Genomic DNA, 6012 nt, shown 5'->3' with positions numbered 1-6012 from the left:
GTTTAAAAAGTAAATAATATTTTTAAAATGTCAGAGCTCAGAGTATGCATGTCRTGGAAGACTCCTACTTTTGAGCTCAACATGTGCAAAATTGAGTTSAGGCCATTTAAGTCGATTAACTCATACCAACTGGATATAAAWCCAAAAGTTAATCAGTTGTAGATTACGGTTGTATTAAAATGAATTTGGTGATTTGTAGGATATTTTACTAACAAACACAAGTGCAAGCATGCTTTTCAGTGAAATATTCAGAACAAGAAAACTTTAAAAGATAAAATCATTTGTGTTTACTGAAAGTGTGAATGATTCATGATGCATTGAGTTGCTGTAAATTGCATTAAAAGACACAGATGATTTTTCTTTTTTTATTTGTTTGTATARACCCTCAGAGACGAACAGGTCCTGCATGACAAAAATACATCTCTGATAAAATCTCTGTATCAGCAACCAGAAACTACTTCAAGTCAAACATTCATGAAAACACCTTTTTTTTTGTAATAAATATAGAATGCAAAATATACACCACACTTTAGATCAGTCCCACATGGTCACAATTACATTCTGTACATATTGCATGTTTTACATCAGCTGCATTAACCATTTAATAGCTGGTCTTGTGATGCGAAACCTATAACAGTCACTGTTAAAGAGGTGGATTTGGAACAAAAACTATCCACTTTCAATGTGACACAAGCTCCGAGTGTCTGAGCAGTGGACATTTTCACACAGTAACATTTGATTTTAAACAGCAGGACTCCAATAACTAAATGGTTAAATAAAACAAAATTTCATCCAATAACGTCTTTGTTTAGAGACACCTGCATGTGAACAGGTGAGGTACATTCAACAAAATGTAGCTGGACTTCAACCTTTAAAGTGTTTTTCACTTAATACATGAGAGAGGAAAAAAGTGCTTTAAATGRTTGTAAATTTTACAACTTTAGCTCAATCTTAGGGAGACAGATCGTCTGTCGTTMGGACAGAATTAGGTGCTTAGAGGGGAGCAGATACATGTGCCTGGTTTTAGCAGAGAAAATAGTTTCAGTACYAAAACACTATATCTAAATAAAAATATTCATTTAAAAACAAACACATTATTATATTATATATATTATAAAATGATATTTTTCCATCTTTGCAGCTGGTTCAGAACCTGCATTCTGAGTAAAGCTTCGTTCCAGTATTAAAAACTAGATTTGGGCAAAAAAATATGCATTTATCAAGTTTTGGGGAACATCACATTCAAACTTCTCTTAAGAAAAATAAAGAAAATACTGTGATTTTTGGGATACAGCAAAAATAACAAATTTAGGTTTCTCTAAAGAAATTCTTCAAATTTATAACTTTGTTTCAGTTTTATTTTTGCTGAAACATTTTTAATAACCTTGACTTTTATTATTTTCAAATTGTGTCATGCTAAATCAGTAGTACTATTACAGAAATGTACACGGTCGTTCCAGTTTTAACAAAAAAAAAATCGAAGTTTTCTTTTGGTAAAAGAATACGTCTCCAGTCACTTTGGTCAAACTCATGAAGGATTCCTCATTACAAAGTTATCCTGGCTTGAATCTTATAGAACTGAAACAAAAAGGACAACATCACAAGCATATTTAACGTCTAGACTCGGCCTTGAATACAGTAGTTATATCACTAAAAATCTGACTTTGTTTGCYAGTACACAACAACAAAACAAACATCTACACCACGGATTCACAGATAATTGCGTTCGCTGAAGAGCCCTTCAAACCAGATCAATTTTATCTACTGCAGGTACCAACTGCTCCTCAGTGAGGACGATAATACAGCTGTAGTGTTTTGTTTTTGGTTTGATAGCAGACAAACGGAGAAGACCTGCACATTTACACAGTTTGCTACATTGTTTTCTCTCTCGACTCTTCAGGCGATACAGTTTGTGTTCAAATATATGCTTCAGGAGATTAAAGGACTAAATAAGGCAGAAAAATGTTTTAAACATCCACACAAAAAGGAAGAAATAACTCACGTCTGTGGTATATAGATAAATATTGCACGTTTCCACACACTGTATATATAATAAACTTATGACTTTCCAGTGTCGACACCGAACACTCGTCAGGCTCCTYGTTCGGTCTGGATTGATTTTTCACATTGAATTTTTGAGAAAATAAAAGTTACTTACAAGCTTTCACAAACCTCTTCAATTCAAGTCCACTTTTCTCATGAAAGATGACATCGTGTTTACAGATTTCCATCTTTTAGAAGCAGGCATTCTTGCTAAATTATTAAAATAAAAGACACCGCTTCTCATGGAAGTGAAAAGCGGCGCTGGCTTATAAATAAGGGATTTCCTGACTCGGAGCTGGGAATGGATCGTCTGTGTTAGGTCTGAGTCAAACAGTCTTTAGAGTCTGTCTCTTGATGCGTTGTTGTTAAAGTGCTGACATGGAGGGTGGGACCCCTGTGCTGTCACAGGCTGGAGGGCTGTGTCTGCTGCTGGATCGGAGCGCGGTGGCTCGGCGGAGCCGGCTCGCAGTCGCTCGGTCCTTCCTCCATGCCCCGGGCGTACATGAGGACCAGGGTGACCGTGGCGAAAGTCGCTGCGTTCACGGGGAAGGCTCGTAGCAGCGTGGAGGTGAGGCCTCGCGTGAACACCATGTACCCCTCTCTCCTGACGCTCTGTCGCACGCAGTCCGCGATGCTGCTGTACCGGTTGACTCCGCCCACGCCGTCGGCCTGGAGCCGCGATTTGATCACGTCCACGGGATAGGTGGAGAGCCACGAGGCGATTCCGGCCATGCCGCCGGCGAACAGCAGCTTGGGGATCATGTAAGGGTCGTCGGGCTCGCATCCGAGGCTACGCGTCAGCACATCGTAGGCCAGGAAATACACTCCGAATCCGGGGGTTTCACGGATCAGCGTGGTCACCATGCCTCTGTTCACGCCCCACAGACCCTCCCGTTTGTAAATGCGCACCAAACAGTCCAGCGAGTTTTTATACGTCTTCCGAGAAGACTTCTTCTTCTCCCCGGTACCCTGCATTTGCATGCGGGTTTTGGCCAGCTCCATGGGGCAACAGATGACACACTGGATGGTGCCTGCAGCTGCACCAGCAAAGAACTGGTTTTTGGGAGTGTCCTGTCCAAGCAGGCGCATAGTGTTTCCCTGCACACCAAACACTATAGCATTGATGAATGTGAGGCCCATCATGGGAGAGCCAATGCCTTTATATAAACCAAATACCTGCAAGAATAGGAGACTCTGCATCAGAAAACACCAATAATATAATAAAAAAAATATTTTTAACTGGTCAGCACCTGCTTGTTGTGTTTTTTTTTTTTTTATTGTTTTTGTCTAGAAACAGAAATTCCTTAACCCAAACTCATTAATGTCTTACTAGGACCAGTGTTCAACATGTTTACACCTATGAATAAAACTTATTTATTGACACATTTTCATTCATTTTGCACTCATTTGAAAACACTTAGTTACCCACCATCCTGATTTTCTAGAACCTGCATATGAGCTGCTACTAATAAATATATGAAAAGAAAATGTTCATGCACATTTGATTTTTTGGGGAATTATTCTGCAGTCAAAACAATAAAATACTCTCCAGCTTAACAAAATGTTGGTTAAAGACAAATACATTTTTAAATATGTTTTTTGTTGCAATCACAGAAGATCTTTGCTGCTTTTAAGGAGCCACAGTTTAAAAAAGTATTTGAAAAGACCTGTGAAAAGGGTTTATCTTGATAATACAATCATTGCTACTAAGACTATGGTAATGAGAGAGTTGACTATCTTGCAAAAGCTGGCAGTCAGACCCACTTAAAAGGACTATTGTAGGTATTTCAACAACAGTCTGTATAACCGCCCTAGAGGCCTGGATTAGACGTCAGCACTCAATCCTCTGGAGGGAGCTAATGGACTGTAGACAGGCATAGGAACTGATTAACGGCCCAAACATTTGATTTTGGGAAAGCTCTCATTGCCCTGACAAGGAAAACTCTAAGTACACTGGTTGGAGTCCTAACTGGGCACAACCTGCTCAACTGCCATAAAATGGTGATGGGACTCCATGACAATGGTCTGTGTGATGACTGTGGTATTGAATTAGAGACCTCTTTGTACTAACTACTTAGACCACTGCCTGGCTCTGAGTAGTCAAAGGTAAAAAAAACTCTTGGGGATCCCTTTATGATCCTGAGAAACTCACAACACTGAGTATTTCTAACCTTGTGTCCTTCATCCAACAATTGTGAAAGCTACAATTACTTCTATCAAATGTGTCCCTCATTTAATATGYCTAATTCAGTTTTAAGGTCAAGACAGCATCATACAGTAACCTAACACCCCAAACGTTTAACTCACTTCCCACTCTTCCCATAATAACAAATTTGCTAAAGATAGATCTGTCTATCATTGTTGTTGTTGACAAATGGCATAAACCAGTACAGTGTGACAGTTTTGTCTGGCTCATGAATGCCAAAGATTTACGGTTTTAATGAATTGAACTCACCGACTCTTGTCTTAYGATGGACTGGAAACAGTGAAAGGTCCCACGATAGAGAGGCTTGTCAACACTCTGAACCTGCAGTCGAACCTGTTTGAAAAGACATTTTACTGATCAGTTACACTGCAAAAAATGTCCACCTAACCAAGTTTTAAAGTCTTATATCAGCCAAAAAGTCTTTTTGATCTCATTTTGAGACTGATTTATTAAACAAGAAGTGATTGTGTAAGAATAATAATCTTGTTTTCAGAATGTGTAAGATTATTTGTCTTGTTAGTCTGTCAATTTGACTCAAATTAAGTCAAATATTTCTGCCAATGAAGTAAGAAAATTTTACTTGGTAAGATTCTTAAAATACTTGATTTGACTCAATTTTTTCTTATTTCAAGAATCTTACTAAGTAAAATTTTCTTACTCCACTGGCAGAAATTTTTGACTTAATTTGAGTCAAACGTTCAGACTAACAAGACAAATAATCTTACACATTCTGAAAACAAGATGATTCTTCTTACACAATCAGTTCTTGTTTAGTAAATCAGTCTCAAAACAAGATCAAAAAGACTTTTTGGCTGGATATAAGATTTTAAAACTTGGTAAGATGGACAGTTTTTTGCAGTGTAAACCCTTTAACTCTGAAAGGACTTCACAATTTATTGACAATGCTCATAATCTGAGTAACCTGGTTGGATAGAAAGGATAAGTACGTTTACCATAGTCTGTTCTAGAGACTTGTTGAAAAACACAAAAATGCAGATATTTACGTATTTCGACATGAATTTGGTACTGCTTACCTTTACTGTATCGAAAGGGTGTCCTACCAATACTCCAGCAGCACCTGGAGACAATAAAACAAATATTTGATTTGAACGTAAAATGTATAGAAGGAATGTTTTAAGAAGGAAAATACAGTATAAAATGTAAGTTAGAAGAAAAACGTGAACGCAATGTTGTTGAGGTCATTTCATACTAAAGCTATATGTTCCAACTATWTATACTTCATGACTCAGAATCAACTGTGGGCTTCAACACCCTACAAAAACATCCTTAACCTGCCTTTGAATGTTACGTAACATGGGCGTAAGCAGCACATTCCTATGTTGTAATAGTTTGTGCTGCTTTCTTTAGTCCATGTTGAAAAATTCGACACGCTATTAAATAAGATTAAATGAAGATAAATACATTGCAATTACTTTCCTTTTAAAAAAAAATTGCCTCCTTCAGCAATTACATGCAGCTATGATCCATCTCTCTGCTGAATCAAGTTTCCCTGAGAGTATCAAGTGCGGCGAGGAGCTGTGATTATGAAACCATGTTCCTAAAGCCAACTTTTCATTCGGACACGGTCTCAAAAAAAAAGTACAAAACCTGTTTATAATACTCAGTTACAAGATAAGCTATTTAAATGGAAGTTGTCTTCATTTATTCTTTACCATTTTATCATTGGTTTTAATTACTTTTAAAAGAGTTATTTTATTTTTTTATTTTTGTAGCACTTTGAGATTTTTGTTAATGAAAAGTGC

The 6012-nt window shown here is 37.5% G+C and overlaps 1 protein-coding gene across 1 annotated transcript in view; it reads right to left on the bottom strand.

Annotated features, from left to right (window-relative positions):
- Positions 1-351: 351 nt before the first annotated feature.
- slc25a29 (solute carrier family 25 member 29) overlaps positions 352-6012 on the bottom strand; it is a 7890-nt gene continuing 2229 nt past the window's right edge. The window contains exons 2-4 of the mRNA XM_014009942.1: positions 5284-5327; positions 4499-4582; positions 352-3219 (exon numbers count right to left, since the gene is read on the bottom strand). Of these exons, the coding sequence (XP_013865396.1) occupies positions 2446-3219; positions 4499-4582; positions 5284-5327 (902 nt within the window). The 3' untranslated portion in view covers positions 352-2445. The remainder of the gene's footprint in view (positions 3220-4498; positions 4583-5283; positions 5328-6012) is intronic.

Source organism: Austrofundulus limnaeus, unplaced genomic scaffold, assembly GCF_001266775.1.
Source record: "Austrofundulus limnaeus strain Quisiro unplaced genomic scaffold, Austrofundulus_limnaeus-1.0 Scaffold63, whole genome shotgun sequence".
In the NCBI taxonomy this organism is placed as follows: Eukaryota; Metazoa; Chordata; class Actinopteri; order Cyprinodontiformes; family Rivulidae; genus Austrofundulus; species Austrofundulus limnaeus.
The sequence above is the reverse complement of the archived record's forward strand: the minus strand, read 5'-3'. Positions and strand labels throughout refer to the sequence as shown.